This window comes from Meleagris gallopavo, chromosome 5 (assembly GCF_000146605.3).
Source record: "Meleagris gallopavo isolate NT-WF06-2002-E0010 breed Aviagen turkey brand Nicholas breeding stock chromosome 5, Turkey_5.1, whole genome shotgun sequence".
In the NCBI taxonomy this organism is placed as follows: domain Eukaryota; kingdom Metazoa; phylum Chordata; class Aves; order Galliformes; family Phasianidae; genus Meleagris; species Meleagris gallopavo.
The window spans coordinates 45,765,782-45,787,496 of NC_015015.2; the positions used below are offsets into that span (position 1 = coordinate 45,765,782).

General features: G+C 38.1%; 1 protein-coding gene across 3 annotated transcripts in view; it reads right to left on the reverse strand.

Annotated features, from left to right (window-relative positions):
* SYNE3 (spectrin repeat containing nuclear envelope family member 3) overlaps nucleotides 1-21,715 on the reverse strand; it is a 60,061-nt gene that overhangs the window by 17,850 nt on the left and 20,496 nt on the right. For all 3 annotated transcript variants that reach the window (XR_004159972.1, XM_019615862.2, XM_010711886.3), the window contains exons 3-17: nucleotides 20,656-20,828; nucleotides 19,893-20,202; nucleotides 15,200-15,361; nucleotides 13,949-14,293; nucleotides 12,669-12,805; nucleotides 10,569-10,716; nucleotides 9,638-9,820; nucleotides 9,235-9,378; nucleotides 8,619-8,753; nucleotides 7,400-7,561; nucleotides 6,548-6,711; nucleotides 6,122-6,239; nucleotides 5,787-5,942; nucleotides 5,097-5,246; nucleotides 4,089-4,127 (exon numbers count right to left, since the gene is read on the reverse strand). Coding sequence is in view for 2 of the 3 variants with exons in the window: in XM_019615862.2 (XP_019471407.1) it covers nucleotides 4,089-4,127; nucleotides 5,097-5,246; nucleotides 5,787-5,942; nucleotides 6,122-6,239; nucleotides 6,548-6,711; nucleotides 7,400-7,561; nucleotides 8,619-8,753; nucleotides 9,235-9,378; nucleotides 9,638-9,820; nucleotides 10,569-10,716; nucleotides 12,669-12,805; nucleotides 13,949-14,293; nucleotides 15,200-15,361; nucleotides 19,893-20,202; nucleotides 20,656-20,828 (2,526 nt within the window). In the remaining variant the exon portion in view is untranslated. The remainder of the gene's footprint in view (nucleotides 1-4,088; nucleotides 4,128-5,096; nucleotides 5,247-5,786; nucleotides 5,943-6,121; nucleotides 6,240-6,547; nucleotides 6,712-7,399; nucleotides 7,562-8,618; nucleotides 8,754-9,234; nucleotides 9,379-9,637; nucleotides 9,821-10,568; nucleotides 10,717-12,668; nucleotides 12,806-13,948; nucleotides 14,294-15,199; nucleotides 15,362-19,892; nucleotides 20,203-20,655; nucleotides 20,829-21,715) is intronic.

Sequence of the window (21,715 nt, forward strand, 5' to 3'; positions counted from 1 at the left end):
TTCAATGTTATAAGAATATGGAAGGGCAAACTGCCAGAATGGTAATTTTGAAAGATTTCTTCACACACAACAGCAATGGAGTGAGTTACGTTTTCCCCCTTAAACATCATAAATGAAGTATTTGGAAAAGTTTCAGAACAGAGTAAGAAGTTTTAAAATCGGTACTATTTAAATATGTACTCTGGAAATCCAGTCAGAATCAAAGGATAGCAGTTCTTTGATTTCAATCCCTGATATAAATACATTGTAGAACAATGATATTTGAAGGATATTTAAATAAAGGCTTTTAGCTTGCTGTTAAAAATCTCAGCTAAGGTAACTGTTTTTAAAATCAGCTAACAAGACACTTCAGGTACTCAATTTAAAATTTTTATGGCAAGTTACTCCCATTTTGCTAAATAACACTGATTCTTAGTGATTACTAACCTACATGATAAATTTATTGGCAATGAAATGTGTCTATGTAATACATATATGCAACCAGATTTTAATTTTGACATATAAAGATGTTAGAAAATTGTAAGCAGTGGTTCAGTAGAAGTAGTTGAATAAATGATTTGTGTCAAACAAATAATGAAGGGAAATAAGAACAAATGAAAACACACACGTTACTAGTTTTAAATACACTCGTAAGAAATAGACCGTATCCAAACACACTTTGTATTTAAAAGCAATGCTCTACCACTTCACTCAGAAGAGCCACTGGAAGCTAGTAAACCAGATGCCTTTAGTCAGTATATCTGAGATGTTAACTGCAGGTAAGGACAACGTGTTCTGAGAAGCAAGATATCTTCTCCATCTTGCAACAGCATTGCTTTAGAGGCAGAGCATCAACAAAACACAGCAGGTAAGAGACACATGAAAAGTCCCTGTGTTGATACACCAGCAGGATTTCAGGAAAAGAAATGGGCCACACATTTCAGCATAAATGCACCACTAACACAAATATGTTGTGCATTCTGTAATACAGCTTTCTGACTTGAAGAATTCTTGTCACCTCTGTGCTTGGACAAAACAGAACTGCTTTCTTCCTGGCAAGCTGTGGCAACTCCTGCTCTACAGAGCTTCCTGAATGGCTGCTGTAATGTGATTGACTCCAGATCAATTATGTTTCTAAATAAGATTAAATTACACGCTCCTTCTGTTCCTGTTATAGGAGATTATTCTTAGCAGAATCTCAAAAGAAGCAATTAGCTGACCACTGATGTAATGAATGCTAATTATTTTGTTTGTACAAACAATAAAGCCAGAATCATTTGTATAGCAAGAAAGTGTAATTGCTCTGACCACTTGAGAAAATAAACCAAACAGTGCTACTTAGACTACAAATAATGAGCTTCCTACTTCCTATTTATGCTAAAAGAATGCTCTTGGAGTATTTATAATTAGCTGGGAACCAGTTTTTGAATGTAACTTTTATCATATTTATTACTAAGCTCTTGCTGAAGTGCATTTTTGAACGTGCTAGGTGCCCTGCAGAAATATCCATCAACATTGCCCTGTCACTGGCACCTGCTAAAAATTCTCTGTAGCCAGTGCAATTTCCTGCAACTGTTTTTTGTTAATCAACAAGAAGCTGCTCACTTCAGAATCATTAGCCCCATAATGTTCCTAATGGCACCAGTGGCTTAAGGCATGTTCTCAGTGAAGGACTAATCAGAATAAAACATATTAATAAATGTGGAGTAGGTTCTATTCTGGCCAATTCAGGTTCTATTTCTGCACTGGGAAATGCAGGCTAGAAATGGAATAATAACAGAATGCAATGGATTGAGACTGCCTGCAGCTGCGTTCTCCCATTTTCCAGGTTGATCTGCTGTGGCTGCAATATATTTATGACTCAAACATGAGAGAAAGCAGAGCCACGAGGGATCTCATGTTGCAGAAGCAGAGATCAGACCAAAATGCCTAAAAATTTGCCACCTCTGCAGATTCTGTGCGACCCAGAAACACGAGGGAGCTGAGAAGTTACAGGTAACCTGATCCCCAAGCAGGGATCCACAAACCTCCCACTGCATGCAAAACACTGGATGTAGCAAGTACAGCAATACTGCCCCATCCATGGGTACTTTCTGCAGGAACGAACTCCCAAGATCAGCCATTCTGAGTGTTTTTTTCACCATGGTTTTGAAATGATATTCAAAACATACAAAAATATTTTGTCTAATCTTTCTTTCATTTCTAGCCACACATTAACTGTTGAATCTGAATTTTAAATAAACTTCACAGATTCTAATTCTATAGTTGGTTTGCTTTTCCTCTCAGCCTGAATAGCAGCGCACCGACAATGGGTCAACATTGTTTTCCATTTCAAGTGGTGCTCAACCAACTTATGCTCACATCCCGATAAAAGCCTCAGCATGCATGAAAAAAAGACACCTCACTTATGTTACTTGAATTCTGACTATAGACACGGTATACATAGAGATTGAAAATTCTGAAGTAGGCAGAATCTCACTTCAGTGAGCAAGGTGTAGGTTTGGACGTTTGTACTGGCTGTGAGGAAACTACAAGTAACTTGTTGGTGGAATGGAAACCATTTCCTTTCTTGGTATGAAGTATTTCAGTTCTTCCCACACCAAACTGTTCTCTTTCTTTGTGTTCAGCAGCTATCAAAAACAGAGAATGCTTTTTTGCGCTTTTGCTATAGGCCTAACTGACAAATGTTTGCTGCCTGCCATTACATTATTGCACTTTCCTTGAAGATTAACAGAAGACTTCAGTCTCTTTTGGAGAAGTTGAGGAATAAACACCACATACCCTGAGTCATGAGAGATGGATGAATTAAAAATTGATATCTAATTGCTCAGTGAAGATGTTTCAAGGTGACGCTTCAAGATTTTATATATATATATATATGTATATATATACACACACACACACCATTTTTTAATTTTTTTTTCCCCCACTCTATACAAAAAAACTCTATCCAACTGAATTCCACAGTCAGTCTTCTGAACTGTCTCCTCTAGCAGAAAGCAGCTCTGCTATACGTTTGGCTGCCACTGCACCAAGTATTAATATGTTGGATTTTTTCCAACCCGATAAATTCTACTATCTTTTCATCTTACAAATACTGAACAATTTATGCTGAGTCAGGCAAGAATTGAAACTCTTTGAGCCAAATGTGGCCAAAACTATGCAGGAGTTGTGTGATCTGCCATGGATAGATCAGTACTTCAATGGGGAAAAATATGGGAGATGCTACACCATTTGAGCACCAGAGAAATATCTCATCTGAAAGAGGAAGTCTTAACTTCTCATCATACTAGAAGTGCACTGTATTGTACTCTTCAAATATTGGTCTCATTCTAAAGAGATATTTTTTGCAACTGAGGAAATCAAGGGCTTGGTTTATCTTAAGATGACTAGTTGATCATGTTCATGCAAAATGTTGTTTATCCAATTTACGTTCTGTTGAGCAGATAGAGCCTTCTTTCCTCGTGAAAATGGGAGAAAAGGGAAATAATAGTGAAAGTAGAAGCTAACTGTCTGTAAACAAAGCAAGCCCTGACTTTATGAAAAAGGCATCATTAAAGCTTCTTGGATTAAATAAGAAGCTGGCAGTATTTTGTTTTCTTTAAGCTTGTCCTTATCTTTTGGGCTACTGCTTCTGTTTCTAATGTCATCGCTTCCAAAAGAAACTCCTTCACAGGAGAAATTCTGCTTCTCATAGCAAGGATTTAGTCTAATAACATTAGGTAAATCTCTACTTTCTCTGATTTTCTGCATTAGTAAGAGAATGGACTGAATGATCCAAAGCAATTTTCCAGAAGTTTCTTAAGAAATCAGTAGGCATATTTTCAAGGTTATTTTAATAAGAACTTGGTCTCTAAATTCTTTTGAGAGAGATTTCAACCCTTCCTTAGTCTCCTTAGGAAAATGAATTAAGTTCACATAGCATAGCATATGGATATTCATCTTTTAGGGATATAGCTCAAGAGCAAAAAACTTTTAAAAATAATAAAGGAGAAAAGAAAGGATCTTAATAATAGAATGATCTCAAGAATCTCAAAAAAGTCTAATTCCAAATAATTATCTGTGAAATGTTGGATATTTTTTAGCTTAATGACAGGAAAATTTCATACCTTTCTGAATCTGTCTGGTTTTTCTGAAGATCCAGTAATCTGTTAAAGAAAAAAAAAGGTGAAAAAAGCATGAATTTAAGATCCCAGCGGAACCTATAAATGAGTATTCACCTCATAAGAGATGTTTCTTTAAATTCATGGTCATCTGGATAGAGTGAACTAGCAGGTGATATATTTTTAATGAGCTTTTTAACACACATCAGACAGAAATGTAAAATGTTTTCAGGCTCTCAGCTATTTGAATCAGATGAAGAATTTTAGCAATAGCCTTGATTTTACTGACACCTATTGACTACATTTATGCTTACACAAGGTTTTGATAATCAAAACATTATTACAATCAGTGGAAAACAAAACTTAAAAATATGCTCTTTATTAGCAGAGGTTATGCTTACCTTCTGAACTCTTTGAAGAATTTGTATTTTAAGTAAGCTTTGATTTTGAAGGCTTCCTAAAGCAGAAAATTTTCTAGGGCTTCAAACTTTAGGTGCTCAACTTCTGATTCCTTAATTCTATATAGAAAGTGCCAAGTGCATAACTGAAAACAGACTGAAGAGTCTAGTCCTACGGTTAAGGTATCTTGAACAGTTAACATAAGCATTTGAAAAATTTTAATTAATAATTACAGAAGTTTATGCTAAGAACACAGAAATATCTTTAGCATGGCCTGGAATATTTTGTACATGGAGGTGAATTCTGCCATCCTTAGTATATCATTAGATAAATTCTTTACTCATTTGGTTCACATATTAAAATACCCTGCAGAGAAATACTCTGAACGTTGTTTATGAAGGGAAAAAATAGCACATATCTTTTATTTTAATACAAGGAGGTTTGTGCTTATATTCATAAAGATATAGTTTCATTTGCTGTCTTTAATTTTGTTTACTAAGGGAGGCTTCAATTAAGCACATATAAACGTATTGCTGAATTGAGACTAGCAGTTTGAAGCAACCTAAAAGAGCATTGGCAGAGATCAGCAACTGCAAATTGAGTGCTGTCACCTACCGGCGAACTCATGGATTCTTTCAGTTTAGATTTGTAAAGCATCCAACGGTAACGCAGGTCTTCCAGATCTTCAGAATTTCCAATGACAGGATGAAAACGAAGAAGGTCCTCAAAGCGACGCTGACCATCAGGCACATGAGCCTGCAGCTCCTGCAGCCAAAGCAAAGTCACTAGCAACTCGGAATTCAGAAGGGTTTCATTTTTTTTAAAAGCTACCATTTAAATGAACAGTTGTATTCAATAAAACTATTGGATATTCAGAGTTAGTTGCTCTTTTGGCCTGAAATGGTCCACTTGTCTGTAGAATCCCTGTAGCTTCGGATATTTTTGTTTGCTTCACTTCTTACAGCATCCATTGTTATGGCATTAAAATAAAACCAAAACAGTGATTCCAAATAGCAAGTAGATATTTTAATCACCTTAACAAATATATTTGATATAGTATGCTGCAACTGTCCAGCACCTACAGGCCATGCTTCTCCTTTCACTTCTACCACTCCGGCTCTGGCAGATCTTTCTTGGTAGAAGTGAAATACTCGTCCTAATTTCCTAAGCTTACTAGTTCCTCTTTAGCTCTGGAGTCTCCTAACACAGAGGATATAAGAGGTTTTTTTGCTTTTGTTTTTTGATTCTGAAAGAATCTGCACTTATTGCAATCTTTGTCTCTTTCTTCACCTCTGGAAAACTAACCTCCAGTTCTTTGTGGCGTGTCTTGATTTCCTCTGTGGAAGACAAATTCACAGCAAGAATTTTGGAGAGTTTGGTGTTTTCTCCTTGTAACCAGTCTTCAAAGTCAAGCAGGAGCTTAAGGTGGCTGCTTGCTCTTTGCCCTTCTGCTGTCTTCTCCTAGATTACAGGACAACAGCAACAAATAACAAGCTGTTACTGTTAAATCAGATATTTCTTCTGAAGGCCTGACTGCAAGATCTTTACCTTCAAGCATATAACTCATAGTATCAAATGAAGCCAATAAAATTGTTCTTGTGAAGCTGATGATAAAGGCAGACTCAAAGTTCCTCTCTCACCTGCTTATGGTTGAGATCTAAAGAATGGAAGACTGGTCCAGACTTGTGTCTGCTATCCACAGATATTATATTCTTCTTATCAGCCATTGGTCTGTTTAACTGCCACCTTTTGAGAAGACTGTAAAACACAAAATCAGACATCAGTACAGTGAGACACCTGATGGTGAGATGTCCACATTTTGATCAAGACTATGTGGGACACCTCTAGTGAAATAGCACTACTGTCACTTATTACTATTATTATTAATTCCAATGTCTTTTTAACTAAAATAAAAAAAAAAATTCAAGACAGTTCTTCAAAGCAGCACTGTTCTCTAGTTCTAATATTTCTAATATTTTCATTGAAGCGGGGTTTTATTGTTTGCTTGTTTTTGTTTTTTCTTTTTTTTCCATTACTGGCTAGAGTGAGTATCGAAAAACACTTACCCAGTTGCCATTTCTTTCAGTGATCTCCAAGACTCCTTCAGCTGATCCAGCTCTGCCTGAACATGGGCAGTCTCTTCTGGGGAAGAATTCTCCATGACCAGCTGGCCATGAGCTTCCACAAGGTGCAGCTGGATCTCCTTATCTGGAAACTCAGCTAGCCATCTCTGAAACGTACAGTCCTTACAGTTACTTCTAGGTATCCTGGGTAAAGCAGAGGCTATGTCAGACTGAAGGCCATGTTCAGTCCAGGCTATGCTGCTTCTGTTGGCACTAGCTAGAAAATACCTAGCGAGAAAAAAAATATGCTGTGGATTCTTGCAAAGAGCCAACATATATCAAAGAGTAGATGGCAAAACTTAAAGGCCCTAAGCTGCCGGTGCATCTCTTCTGTGGCATTCCTGAGAGATACCTTGGTTTCCCATATGAAAGCAAAAGCTGCCAGCTGAAATAACCTACCAGAGTGAATCTAGCAATCTGCTGCATAGGAAAAAGCCAGAAGCTGTGATAGAGCTTACTTCAAATACAGCATAAGGTTAACTAACAGGGTAATGTTCAATGTGCTTGTATGTATGCATGAATAAAGATAGTTTATCATTTTAAAACTTGTGGTTTGATAACACTTTCCCATTTCAACAGTTTTTAGCTCTTTTCTCACTGTTGTTTTTTACCTAGTTCCATATACCACAGCATGGGGCAAAGCAGGAAGACAGCAGCAAACAAAAGTTGTCTCAGAAGGAACAAACCCTTACCATTCTCCTCAATCTGGAGCCCCTTGCTATAAAACCCTTACTCTGAAGGTTTAAGTGCTGCAAAGTGAATAATTAACATACTGCACTAAGACGTTATTCTCACCTCAAGGTTTGCCACCCTGCTCTCATTGCTCTGCATTACATCAGCACCCTGGTAGGAGCCAATCTTCTCAGTGGTTGCAGTGATCCACTGCTGGAGGTCAGACAGTTTGTCATTAAATGCCCAGTGCTTCTGAACATGCTCTTCAGACTGCTGTATCATAATCTACAAATGATAAAAATGTCAGCAAGCAAACACAGATAAGCACTTTAATTACTGAATCTTACACTGTGACTACTGACACAAAATCTCATGGGTAGAAAATAAAAATGTAGCTGCTAATGAGATACAAAATGCTTTATCTTTTAGCATTCATGGCATAGAAGACACCTACAGACTCTTGCAGGCCTGAATTTAACCACATGGGGGGGCATTAAGCATGAGAATAGTTACCTTCTCTTTCAGCTGAAACAAGAAAAGGGCATGATTTTTTCACACCCCTGTAAATACTAAAGACATCCTATACTCTCTGAATCAGAAGTCAGTGTGACAATTTTATTTATTTGCAAATTTCCAGTTCAGTGATGAGATTATTGAGATTGAAACTAGAATTCCACAGAGTCTATTAGAGTGACATTTTATTACACTAACCTCATGGTGACCTCCAAAACTAAGATCATTTTATAAGCTTTTCCTCTGAGTCTGTTTTGGAAGGTCATTTTATAGCTATGTTTACAAGCTAGAGAAAGTCTCAGGTCAAAACTAATACTTATAAAATTGCAACACTTTTCTCTTGTTAACTAGAATCACAAAGCTATACAAGAACAAACAGTTTGGTACTACTGCACAGTCCAGGAATCTGTGAACAAGTCTAAGGTACTGTGTAATCATGTAACTATGAAGTCTTTTTCTCAGAAGTAACAGGTCCACTCCATAAATAATTCATACAGCTAAAAACAAATAAGCAAACAAACAAACAAACAAAAACCAACAATCTGTGTGGAGGGACACCCATCTCAAAAGGATAGCATACTACAGATAACCAGAGAATCCTGGAAGAGCTACCAAAGTTATAAGAATCACAGAATCACAGAACTGTAGGGGTTGGAAGGACCTCTAGAAATCATGGTGTCCAACCCCTTAATTCAGTACCTTCTTCACCTGAAATGAAAATATCTGTCATTCATAGCATATAATCTCACATGCTCAGAAAATTATGTTACTTTACTTTTAAACAATAGTAACTGGTAACTCCTCAGGCAACTAAGAACTCTTATGTTACCTCCAGTGATCTCTTCAGGGCCTGAATGTCAGACATAAGTTGATTCATTTCATGTCTATGTGTTGCATTTGACTGAACAAGCTTCTCTACCTCTTCCATTTGAATTGCAAGCTCTGCCAAGTCATCTTGGATCATCTGCAGTGGAAAAAACAGAATGCGTATGGGTAGTGTCAAAGGGCATGGCCCTTTACAAGACTTTTGCTAAAGGCATTTCCAGTTGAGAATGTGAGGGCATTATTAAAAAAAAAAAGAACAATCACTGTCATTAAGAATATTAATTGCTCGATGTCTAGAAGTGAATGGTTCTGAAAGCAATGGTGGGATGTTCTTACATGTCAGTAGTTGATAACAAAGAAAAGAAGCTGCTGAGAAGCTGCCAGAGGAGACACAATACAACCAGGTAAATACTGACATCTTTGCACCAACAGTGAAATGGCTTAGCATATCTGAATCACCCCAATTCACCACGGCCATAAGAAAGAGTCATATCCTCTCTCTCTTCCTGTTTTGCTCTTCTCTCCCTTTTTCCCAGCTATCTAGGTTCACTGCATGACTTAAGCAGGCTTTAATGCATATTGAACCCTTTGCTGAATGGTCAAGCATTACTGTAAAGTACCTGGAGTCTCTGGAGTTGTGTCTTTTTACCCAAAAGGTTAGGCTGTGGTTCATTCTCCAAGTCTAGTTTGGCTTTGATGGCAAATAATTTCTTCTGCAAAGGTGCAAAAGCAGCATCAAAGTCCTTATACTGCAGTATCAAATTCTAGGTAGGGAAAGAAAAAAAAAACACATTCAACATATACTCCCTTGGCCTTATCTTTAGTCTATCCAGTACTCAGAGCAAATACTAAGAGCCACACCACACAATAAGACGTAAGTTTATATGTGTATTTGATCAGCCTAGGAAAACAAATTGGGCACAACTGGTTAATGCTAAATTTGATTCTGTGAAACTGGCTTAGAAAAAGATAACCTGTAACAAAGATGACAGTAAAAGTCTGTATATGGGCTTTGAAGCTCACCTGGAGTTTGCTTTTTCTTTGCAGTAGATTTTTGTGTAGAATTTCTCTCTCCTTTGAAGCTTCGGCTACGTCTTCCAGGAAGGATTTTGCTTTTTCCTCTCCAAGAATATTGGTTAGCAAATCTTTCTTCAGCTGTAATGTCATCAGCTTTTCTTTGAACTGTGAACTTTCAGCTAGAGCAGCCTAAAGGAAAAGAAATATTCTTCTTGTAAAATCATAACCAAGTAATAATAATAATCACATAATTGTATTATTCTCACACAAGTCACACGACCAAAGCAGTATGACAAACTCAGGTAAGAACAGCATGCTGGGCTGACAAGGAGTAACAAAAGGTACCTGGACAGTGCCCAGTTAAAGGAAAAGTCTTCCTGACAATGTTAGAAGCATCAAGGCTGCATCCATTTTGTGAACAGAAATAGAGGAAAGCTGTACTATGGAAAGAGTTGTCTGTGCAGAGGCCTAAACAACCAACAGAAAGGACAGCTTGAATGCTCATCCCAAGGACAAACTCCATCCCTGTTCACAGACACATTTATTCTGGAGATTAAAGGGGTGACAAACTAACAAATGCCTTCCTGGACACATGTAGAAATCACCCCACAACTATATTTCTACAGTCTTATTAACAGAATCTATAGAATTTCCATCAAAGGGAATTTGAGCCAAAAATAAACAGCATTATCACCATTGTTAAAGGCATATAGGTCTTCAAACTATTCAGTTGACAACTCCAGTTAAACAAAGGAAGGGCATAAAATAAGATGTTCTGCTACAGATAGAGTTGAACTCCATGCAATGGAGTTTCATATCATACTGGAAAGGGCCTTCCAGCTCTTGCTTTTGGCAGCTGTATGCAGTCAGTTACTGGTGTTGCTTGGGCAAATGCAAACCAAGTATCAGTTTCTGAGCTTAGTAATAGGTTTGCTACCTCAATCTGATCCAACGCTGGATCTGGAGTCTCCAGAAGCATCTGGACAGTTAGCTTCCATTGTTCAAAACTTTCCAGGGGATTTTGGAAAAGTTTGCTCAGTTGAGTTTCTGCATCAGTGCTCATTTTAGATGTCTTTCCTTTAACACTGCAAGGATAAAGAGGCAGTTGAGAAAAGAATTACAAGGAAAACCAACTCCAAATATCCTATTCATCAGGCCATGAATTAACGCAATACTAGTGTGTAAACTACAGCCAACACAAAAGCCTCAGTCTTTTACTGTCAGAGCCTGGTCTTGCCTACTCACAGCTGTTCTGTCTGTCAGAGATGTCAGACAAAAGTTTGTTTAGGCGCCCTAAGACACATTTTTCTCTTGTGCAACCATGTATCAGGAGCTACTCTGTTTTTAGCAGGCAGCCATTTCCTCTCCTGTGTCATTTTTTCTTGGCTGCTGTCACCAGCATGATTTACAAACAGTATTATCAGAGCAGTCTCATTGTGTTTTAGGAAAAACAAGCCAAGGGTATATAGAATTTAATCATGGTTATCTGTAGTACTTTACATTTAAAAAAAAAAAAAAGAGCATATTTGATCACACTAAGTTACCTATAAAAGAAAGGAAAAAAAAAATTTTTTTCTCCTCAGATCTAGATTTTTTAAAATTTTTGCCAAATTACATTTGCTGAATTTCTTGTATTTATATACGTTTATATATACGCGTGTGTGCGTGTATGATTCTGAAAAACAATCATTTATGTATATTTATGCACATAACTATGTGAGTGTATATCTACATAAATATAGATCAGCACACATTCATTAAGTATCCAGGCGTCTATTCTAAAGGCTTATCCAAAACGCAGCTGAGAAACAAGGCCCAGCAGTGACACGCCCCAAGCAGCTGCCTCTTGTCTTTCTGAGCTTTCCTGACTTCCCAGTTAGCTGAATCCTTTTTGATATGGCAGTGTAGCCCGAATTGTGTATTCGTATAGGAATAGCCTCCTGAAAATTCACAGGATAAACAGGCAAGAGCAGTGCCACAGACTTCCAAGGTAAACATGATTAGTTCTGTCTTTCTATAAAAGCAGCAGGAATAATCTTACCTGATTCACTGCGACATTGCATGGCTAAGCAAAGACAAGTTTGCAGCTCCACAAATGTAAAATACTGACAGCACATGTCCTTTGCCATTTGCTCTGCTGCCCCTGCCAGGCTCAGCGTGACACTGCCAAACTTTGCAAAGAAACTCTGGGGAGAAAGCTGGCGAAAGAGCAGCTGCCATTTTCTGCTCAGAGGCAAGTTCTCCTGCTTTCTCTGCTTCTCTTTCAACACCGTCTACTTGCTAGTTTTTAAACTGAAATCCTTTTCTAAAATGACCCATAACCCTCCCAGTTGGGCAGCATATTGTGCGCTGGATAGAGAAAAGTAAGCTTGGATATAATAAAAAGAACTGACCTTTCTTTTTCCTCTAAAAAATGATCCTTTCTTCTAATTTGCAAAATTTGCTGCCAGCTCCTTTACTTCCTGATTCCAGACAGCCTGGAAACGGAAACACTGAAGTCTAGGGAGAGGCTAAACTCTCAGAGTTTCCAAACTAAGGCAAGTTGAAAACAGGAATCATGCATGCATGCAGTCAGGAGAGGGGAATAAGCTCTGCCAAGTAATTGCTAAGGCTGATGAGTCATCACAGCAGACTCAATAAGGAAGGGGCATAATTCTTCCGAACCATTTACTACTACAGCTCCTGCCCTGATTTTCTAGTTGCTGTCATGAAAAGCAAAAAAAGTACATAAATTATTATTATACAAGGCTAAGAAAATCAAATTAGCTGCCAACAATCTAATTTTCTTAAAACCATGCACAACATTAATGATGCATGATTACCTCATGAAAATGGCCAGCAGCCTACAACTCCTAGCAAACAGCTAACATCACAGGTTTATTGAATTGTGGAGGTGGATGTCATAAAAGAAAAAACTTTTTTCTACCTGCCACCTAGAATCAAATGGCATATTGCTTTTTTCTTAGGTGTCTATCAATCCCTTCAAAGTCTAAGATATTTCCACCCCACCCCAGCCCCGTTATAGACTTCCCACTACCTTTGATATTCCCGTATTGCAGAGATGACACTATCAGCGTGTGGCTGCACATCCTGGGAAAACCGCAGCAGTTCCTTTAGCTGAGCCTTCAGCCTCTCAACCTTCGACTCTTCTGCAGCCAGAACTGCTCTTGTTGCCTTAATCATAAAAAGAACAAACAGGTCACACCATATGTAGCGTCTGGCACATGAAATGATGTGGTAAAGCCATCTCAAGGTATTCACACTGTTAACTCCAAGTCCCCTTTCTGATGCCTTTTTTCCTGGCTAAATATGGACTTTGATAATGTAGAATATATTCTCAGGAACTGTTCTCTTCATGCAGGTGCTCTCTGCTCTTCTCGCACTGCCTACCCTCTGCATCTGATCTGTGGGGTTTACAGTTTGAACTGAGTGAATCACAGCTAGTCCCAGTTTCAGTTCAGTGATTGCAGTGTATAATAAGATTCATGTCTTAACCACTTTTGTATGCAGGAACAAATCTTCTGAAACACCTATGTACAGAATATTAATTCTGTGCTGATGTAAGGTAACAAAACAAGCAAAAACCATTCTGATGTTACACAATTGAATCAGTCTGTATTTTGTGGATTTTTTTGCACATAATTTTGCCAGCTAGTCTTGCTGAGTTCCAAACATACAAATAGCAATGAAAAGTATTTTGAACAACGATAATAAATGCAAAAACAGCACTCAGGAGGAAATGAGTGGTAAAGACTCTTACCTACTTTATGTGTGAAAAACTTTCCAGCAGATTGATTTTACTGTAAATACTGATTATTACAAATTTAGGAATTCTTCTGTAAGTACAAGTACATGTTTGATGGTAGGAGAGGAAGGCTATAATGTAGATATGGTCTTACAAAATACTCTCAAAGTGTGTGTTTTTCTATGAAGGCAATTGTATGTAGATGAATATATGTTTGTACATACACTAAAACATTGTTTTTCCTGCTCCATCATAAGTGCAGAAAATTATGTTGTTTGCTCTGTACTGTTCTCTTTCTGAATATGGTTCCTCTGAACCTAAGACAAATTCCAAATAATCCTCTAGCCACCTCCTTACTGTGAAGAACAAGATAAGGTTAGAATAGTTGACTTCATTGTTGCTATTTACATTTCTGTTTCATATACATGACTACTACTCTTTCCTTTTCACCTTTAAACAATGGGCCAAGCATCTGCTAAATATGTCTATGTGTGTTCAATCTATGACTACACTTAGCTCTTTTTTTTTTTTCTTTTTTTTTTTTTTCAGGCATCTGAAGGATAACAACTTACATTGCATTTTCTCCACTGAGCTACAAACTCATCTTCAGTCTTTTCCCTTTCCCCAGTGTCCAGATCATTTTCTAGTTTCTGTAGACCTTTTCTGAATTCCTGGATATCTGCTTCTAACTGTCTGGCTTGGGACTTGTAGGCACTTTCTGACTGTTGAATCTTGAGCAATCTCTGTTCCTCCTCATTGCTCAGCAGTTTCAACTTCTCCAAGGCTTTTCTCAGCTCATCGAGTTCATCCTTCAATCTCTCAGCTCCCAGTGGGGAGGTATTTTGAATCACATCTGCGCATTGATTTTCAAGGTGCTTCAATTTCTTTGCACCGTTCCTAATATTTTTGGCAATTTCCTGCAGAAAGAAGTTACATAAATATTAGTTGTGGGAATGGGAAACTGGGGAAAAGGTGAAAGCAGACAGAAAAGATGACCACCTCTCCTAGTTGTACATACATTCTTTTTCACTTCTTACTTCAAGTTTGATACGCTTTTTTTCAAATGCCCAGAAGCCAGAGTCATTTGACAGCCTTCTGTATAACATTAAGTGCTATGATTTTGAAAATATTGGCTTGATTTTAAGAAATGCTTATCACCTGAGGTCCCTGGTGAAGAAAACAGGAGCTTCAGGCAGTGAAAAGTACCAATAAGCAGATCTATGAGATTTAAAGCTGAACAGCTTAAGGCACGGTACCAAAATATTATAAACTGTTAAAAAACAGTTTAGATGTTTAGATATCATACTGCGGGACATGGTTTAGTGGGAAATATTGGTGATATGTGGGCAGTTGGATTGGATGATCTTAGAGATCTTTTCCAACCTTGGTGATTCTATGATTCTGTGGTTTAAAACTGGTATTTTAATCACTCATTCTAAGTGCTCAATACTTGTGAGCCTGCAGGCTCTATTTGGATCATATTTATCAAATGTCGTTCCTTTAGAAAGTTTAAAAGGGCAAGATGCTCAAAGAATCCCATAATGGCGGAAGATCAGGCTTTAAGAAGGGAAAAAAGTACCAAAAATCAATCAAAAATAAAACTCAAAGTAGGCTATCCTGCAACCCTGGTAAAACTGAGAGAGCTTTGTATGCTACTGATTTTCAGACCTGTGATGACTCTTTATCCATAACCCACATTACAACAATCACCTTACTTTGTATAATTCTTTTCTCAAGCACACCCTTGTGTGGCTTGAGAAATGCATACAGGCATGGAAAACACATAATCCTGCTTCTTTGCCAAAATTGTATCAATTAAGGACCTTCAGTGCCTTTAGTCTGTCCTCCGCTGAAGACTTGGTTGTTTCTCCAATGCAGCAGTTTAATCTTTCTGTCACACCATTCAGCCACGATTGAAACTGGTTGATGTTAGCACTGTACTTCTTGTGTTCTTCAGTTATCTTTTCAAGCAATTTCACTCTGCTCTGTAACAGGAGAGATCAGAAGCAATGAGGACTGTGCTTATCTGGCTCTTTCTCCTTTATACTATAACCCAGAATGTACAAAAAAGAATCCCTTTCCTTGAGCCCCAACAACACTTGGCTTCCACAAGAAGCAGCACAAAAGATTGCATAAGCACTTGTGCCTGTTTTGCAGGGTCTCAATGGGCAGTTTAGTGCCCAGAGAGTCAAACTGTAGGGTCCTATCAGGCAAATTCCTAGCCTCTCCTCTCCAAAATTTCTCAATCTCTCATTAGAAAAGGATAAGAGACAGAAGTCCATTTCTGGTTTGGACTTCAAAGGACAAACAGAACAGATCCTCGTGCAGGTTAAAAATAAAGATGAGCACACAACAGATTTACTTTGCCTAGATATAAAATGAAAAAAAGAAGAAACTGTGCCACAGGCACATATTGTTTCCATGTTTATTATTTAAACAGGTGGTAAAGAAAATAACTGTCATCTTCAAGGTATCCCTAGAAATAATGTAACTGAAAAGTTTTTCAATTTGCAGATCACAAAGCATGTTCTGGTGCTAGTTCAGAGCTTGGGAGCAAATTTAAATCTATGTGATGCATGCTTGATTTTCTCTGTGCATCCAGAAAACAATAATCCCTGTACTTATGCGGGCCTGCACTTGGTGAATTGGTCCCTGCAGATCCAGTCTGGAACCACTCTTGAGATGAAATCATATCTGCTCAGTCTATCCTTATTTGTCATCCGAAGTTTAGTCCTTGCTGATGTTAATCATGAGGAATTCTGTTCTGTTGTTTCATTAATATAATACCCAAACAAATGCTACTTCCTACAAATCAGGCTGATTTTTTCTTGCTCTTCACCAGTTGGCATGGAAATAATTGAGTTACACTATGGTTACCTTAGGAAAAAAACCTGCCCCTTGTGGCATGCTCTTAGTGCATGCAGCACCCTTTAAAGGCTGTGCTGTAACTAAAACAAATTGAGTTTGACTAAAACAAAAGTTTTTTGAGTGTAACTAAAACAAATTTGAGTTTTGAGTGTGAGTGAGCCTAGGATCTCCCTTGTGCTGCAGCTGGGACTTTGCCCTTCACCTTGGGACAGGTTATCTCTGCGGTGCAATACAAACCCACCATCCTCCAGTGGCACCATGCCTGCCTCTTTTCCACATTGATATTCTTATCTCTGCTCAGTTGAGCAAACCAAAAGTAGAGGTATGATTGGAGCCCTCTGTGGCCAACCAAGATTTATCCAACAAAAACCACTTAACTGATTTGCTAGGCCCCATTGCCTTGATTCTCAAATCTGCAAAGGTTAAAAATAATTTGCACTTTGACCTCAAGTTAGGTATTTGGGGAATGCAACCTTTACAGTGGTGTAAATGGTCAAAGCACTGAACTAAAACAATCACTCCAAGTTTATTTCCTTCCAGAAATTAGGCTAATTTATTGCACTTACAGAAGCTCCAAAGGGAGCAAACAAGAATAACAAAGCAAAGTTATTATTAAACACGAAGGTTTTATGATAATATATTAAAAGGAAGTAGAAATGACCCACCCTTGCATAGTCTGTTGAGTCAAAACAAAGCATCATGCAGCTTGAATAGTCTTGCCTGATCCATTATGTCAGGGGAAAGATTACATGTACATAGACTGACTGCAATAGCTGTCAAGCATAAGGCTAGCAAGAACGTGAGTGCCCCCACCAAGAGGTTAGGCAGGGACATTTTCTTAATGTTGGGAAAAACGGTATCCCTTCCTTCTACTAGGTAGCTGTTTGGGGAACAGAACATTGTTAAACTCCATCTCCATGTGCACTTGGTTAATGTGAGGAGATAGATTCAGCAAGGTTGTGGCCCTAAAAGAAGAAAAATTGGTTCAGGCTGCAGAGGAAGAAATGTGTCTGGGCAGGATCTGCCCAGCTCTAGGTAGTCACAGAGGTAGATGGAGGCACAGCAAACGCTCTCCCCTAAAGTTCTTAGAGTCAGCAGAGGCAAATCAGCCTCATCTGGAAGGCAATTTAAAGCACATCAAGAAAGTTCCTGCTTTAAATCCCTCTGTGGCATCTCAGACAGAGTGCAGAAAGCTCTCATAGTCTCTCCTGGTGCTTTCAGACCTGGCACAAGAGGGTTGGCTTTATGAATATCTAGGCTTGAATTAACAGAGACAACTCAGATTAAAATAAATGTCCTCAGGCAGATTTGATAAATTTGATTAAATATCTACATACAATATACCGTAACTTTTCTTACCATCACCACTCATAATTTATGCTTTAACACACAACCATTACATTTGCATATTGCTATTTTGCCTCTGCTATTTGCTATCAGATGAGGGAAAGCATTTGTGAAATACCACCACATATAAAAATACCCCTGCTGATGTAATTAACAGAAATTTACATTTCTTTAAAACTTGGAAATGAAAAGGGCACATGTTAGTACCACAAGGAAGAAAAAAAGTTTGTCCATACCACAGTAGCAATGTCAAAAAAAAAAACAAAAAAAAATAACAACCACTTCAGAATCTGCATCCAAGAGTTTACCCTTCTGACAGAGATGGACAACTGCACAGTCTCTAAAAATGCTCTTCAACACAAGTGTAATCTACAAACACCAGGAACCCACCCCAGCAGGCAGCTCAGGCATTCAGCTGGCATCTGCAATTCAGATTTCGTCTAGCCTCTTATCACTCATGGGGCCAAAGCAAACCTCCTGCAACTCCTCCATCTCTTTCATTCATTCCTCTCTGCCATTGGAAGAGGTAGAAGGGTTTTTTTAACTACCATTGTGTCTTCCAATATGAGTCCTACAGTGCCTGTAGCCTTTGCATTACCTAATGAGTTTCACATTTACTTCAACTGCAAAAGCCAAGGCTTTTCAATCCCTCTTCTTTATTCCATACCTCCTGAAAGAGAGATTTCTAAGCTGGATTCTCTCACCTCATCTTTCTGTGAAATGTAGTATTTGTAGCAAGTCCAAAGGAAAGCTTTCCTGGCACCTCAGTTGGCTGGAGACATAAAGACATATTTTACTTAAGTACTATGAGACACTTCCTGATCTCATTTACACCAGCACATATCCAGCTCAACCAGAGAAATTACACCGCATAACACCAGTCTCAGAGAGGTCACATTCAGACCCCAACTATTTAAATTACTTGTTTGAAAGAGCTGCCTTTTTAAAATGTCTAATGACTGTCTCCTGCTTCAAAACCAAAAATAAACATTGGTTAGAAGGGACTGAATGAGAATTTTAAAATTGCAATCTAGATACAGAACACTTAAATTCCAAGGAATATTATTATTTATAAAACCAGTTGCTTAATCGTGAAGAGAAACTTTAAGAATAAACAATCAACGTTGAGTTGCTGGTGGTTGGTGGTTCGACAGCCTATGTGCTACAGTTCTGCAATTTCTGCAGCACGTAGTTTCTGAATTCTCTCTAGTTTTTGAAGATACTTACCATTACCAGTTTTAACTATCTTATTACTAAAAAATATCTGAATGCCATGTTCACAAAAGCTGTTTATTCTTGTAGTTTTGTGGAGTTTGTTTTGTTTGTTGTTTTGCTTTGAATTCTTTGAACAGAAGAAGAAATTGCAGAGCAAGCATAGTAGTGGCATGAGCATCCCAAAGTTGCTCTCTCAGTGTGACCTGAAGTTAGCTATTGTTACAGCAGCGCTCAGGGAGGGATAGCACTGCACAGCATTATGACAGAGATAGAGAGTAGAGCAGAGCCAGTGTAATGAAAATTGTCTGTATTTGTATTAGGTAATTCCAGCATACAGAATTCTTATTAGTCACTATGAGACACATATTAGATTTTAAGAAGCTCTATATGCTGTGTGTATCTCTATATATCTTGAATATTTGAGTACTCTTCTTGAATACTTTGTGTATTTTTACTGATACGGGCTACTAAGAAACTGAATTCTTCTCTGCATATGCAAATCTCTGCCCCTTAGCCATGCCACAAAGTTCAATCTTATTTTTACCTGAGTTTCTTTACCTGGAAGCAGGGAGGGTCAAAGGAAATCACTGGCACTGAAAGATAAACTAGAATGTCTTATATGAGCCTATCTAACAGCTGGCTAGACTGGAAGATTAGCAGCAAGCATGAGCTGGACTTCAGAGTTGGGCTGCACCTGACTTATCTCAGTGTTTCCCAGTTCTGCAGCTCTGGATCTGAACTAATGTGACATCCTTCAACTACTGTGCAAGCGTGACCATGTGAATAGATACTTTACACCTGACTAAACAAAGATCACTGATGCACCAAAAGATGACAAATGATTCACACTAGATCACATCAAATAGCTCGCAGTCACTTTACAACATACTATAAAGTACAGTGTGAGAGCATCCCAATTAACAGGTTGAAACACAAAGACTTGCAAACAGTCTGCTGGCTGAAAGAACAGAGGTCTCTCAGCTCTGTTTCTTTTTGCAGTCCTACCAGTGAACCCCCATCACTCAAGAAACACGAAGAGTAAACAATACTGTGTGCTAATGAAATCTAAACACCTTCCATTATTACCTGAGCTTCTTCCCTGATGCTTTCATATTCCGCCTTCATTTTCATCTGAGCATCCTCATCAACACTGGGGTCACCTATCCTGTTGAACAGGGAAGAAGCTTCCTCTAGCAGCGTTTCCAGAAGGACCGACTGATTTAAGACATCATTCAACAGAACCTGAGCATGGCTCAGCTGCCACTGCTTCTCCTTTAAGCCAAGCTGTAACTCAATGTCAGGCTCCAAGGTCACCCTCATGTTGTGAATCCATATATAAAACTCATCTTGCGCTTTCAGGTACTCACTCCAGTGCAGCCAGACCCACTCAATACGGCTGTTGGGGAGAGCAAGAAAGATGAGTTAGGTGAAATAATGATGGGATCAGTGCAGACTGACAAGCTCAAAAGGCATTCAAGGAAAAGGACAAAGCTCAGCATTTTTAAACTGCACTGATGATAGAAAGTCACATTTCATGTCTCAGGTCCTGCCTACTCTGAGGAGGAAATATTCTCTAAAAGGTACCTTTGCCTAGCAAAAGTCATCATTCAAGCCCATGAGATGGACTTGGTTGGACTAGATGATCTCAATGGTCTTTTCCAGCCTTAGTCACTCTACAATTATATAAGATGGGCTGGCTATGAAGGGGGAGTGAGATGAGGTCCCACCATCTCTCAGTCCTACTCCACTTCCCTAAGATCTCCCATACTGCCAGGCAGAAAATACTTTATGAAATCATTAAGTGAGACAAATACTTCAACAAAAAAGAGCAATGTTGAGCTTTTCTTACCTGTGACAGTGAGTAATGTAAATGGCAGTCTCTTCCCACAAGGCTTTAATATGTCTCAGCTTAGACAGTACTTCGTGTTTCTTATCCTCACTGATACAGTGAAGAGCAGCATCTGCCTTTGCGAGAATCAAGTCCATTTTCAACGTACCTTCTGGTTCCAGATCACGTATTTTCTGCGAAAAAAGATTAAATGAGAATGAAAACTTGAAAAAGAAGCAAGCATAACTGATGAAATTTAATCTTAGTTTTTTCCAGGAATCCTTAAGCTCCAAAGCTTCCCCTGAGAGGAAAATAAGAACTTCCCCTTAAACATCTAGACTTTGTTCTTTATCATTAAACATTTTAATCATTAAATCTTATTTTTAACCATTCTACAGGGTTGAATTGAACTGAAAACCACATAGCGGTTGAAAAACATTTTCTTAGCTAAAAAAAAAAAAAGGCCATCTCCACATCTCAATTTCAAAGTCATGAAACATATTTAAAGATCTCCTATTACAAATAAAAGCTGCCACAGAAAACAAGCCAAGAAAAACTAATTAGTGGAATTTTGTCTGCTACCACATTTTGCTCTGACCCTAAATTGCTAAGTTATGAATTAGAAAAAACATGTATCTTGAACTACTCAGAAAGCCAACCTCAGTTAAGCTATGTTATCCGAAGCAAACTTTCTTTCTTTACCCAAAGACAGAAAATTAGCACAATTTCTATACAGTATTACAGAATAACTACATCCAGATTTGGATGTAGCTTTCAGCATCACTTTATCCAAACTTCTGATTTAATAAGATTGGTTTTTCTTGCTGTTTTTCCACAAATTCCTGACTTGCTGCAGCCTCTCTAGTTGCAAGAAAAGTCTTCTATAATGAAAACAAGGAGAGGTTTAAAACTAGCAACTACTTACAGAAATATTAGGCCCACAGGATATGTGTCAAGAAAATAAAATAAAATTGAAAAAATCAAGTGGTTGTACAGGCATTCTACTTCTTCAGATCTGTTTAAATGATTGCTATCATTGGCTGACATTTTAATCAATAAATTAACAGAAAATAAACCACAG